We start from the raw sequence: 470 nt of genomic DNA, 5'->3' as shown, positions 1-470 counted from the left end.
CTCTCCTCCTCCTCCTCCTCCTCCCTCTCCTCCTACTCCTCCCTCTCCTCCTACTCCTCCTCCTCCTCCTCCTCCCTCCTCCTCCCTCTCCTCCTCCTCTCTCTCCTCTCCTCCTCCTCCTCCCTCTCCTCCTCCCCCTCCTCCCCATCAATGGGCCCCTTGTATCGGGGACAGAGGTCCCCCCCTGTGAGCTCTTAGGCCCACGTGCCTGGACGGGGGGGAGGGGGGGGGGGGGTGTTGACTTTAGATACAGCAAAACATTTAGCCACCGCTGCACCCTGACACTGTGTGTGTGTGTGTGTGTGTGTGTCCTAACACCCCCGCTATAAAACAAGAGGGCTTGTGTTGACTTTCTGTTTTTTCGAGAGGCACTAAAACACACAGACACACACTGGTGGGCTCAGTGTCGCGCACACACAAACACACACACACACACGCACGCGCACAACCTCTCGCACCTACACACCCAT

At 58.9% G+C, this 470-nt stretch overlaps 1 protein-coding gene across 1 annotated transcript in view; it reads right to left on the bottom strand.

Annotated features, from left to right (window-relative positions):
- LOC130385432 (voltage-dependent L-type calcium channel subunit beta-4-like) overlaps window positions 1–470 on the bottom strand; it is a 5,225-nt gene extending 4,755 nt beyond the window's left edge. The window contains exon 1 of the mRNA XM_056593935.1: window positions 467–470. Coding sequence (XP_056449910.1) covers window positions 467–470 — 4 coding nt within the window. The remainder of the gene's footprint in view (window positions 1–466) is intronic.

Source organism: Gadus chalcogrammus, chromosome 7, assembly GCF_026213295.1.
Source record: "Gadus chalcogrammus isolate NIFS_2021 chromosome 7, NIFS_Gcha_1.0, whole genome shotgun sequence".
Lineage (NCBI taxonomy): Eukaryota > Metazoa > Chordata > Actinopteri > Gadiformes > Gadidae > Gadus > Gadus chalcogrammus.
This window is presented reverse-complemented; position numbering and strand designations above follow the sequence as displayed.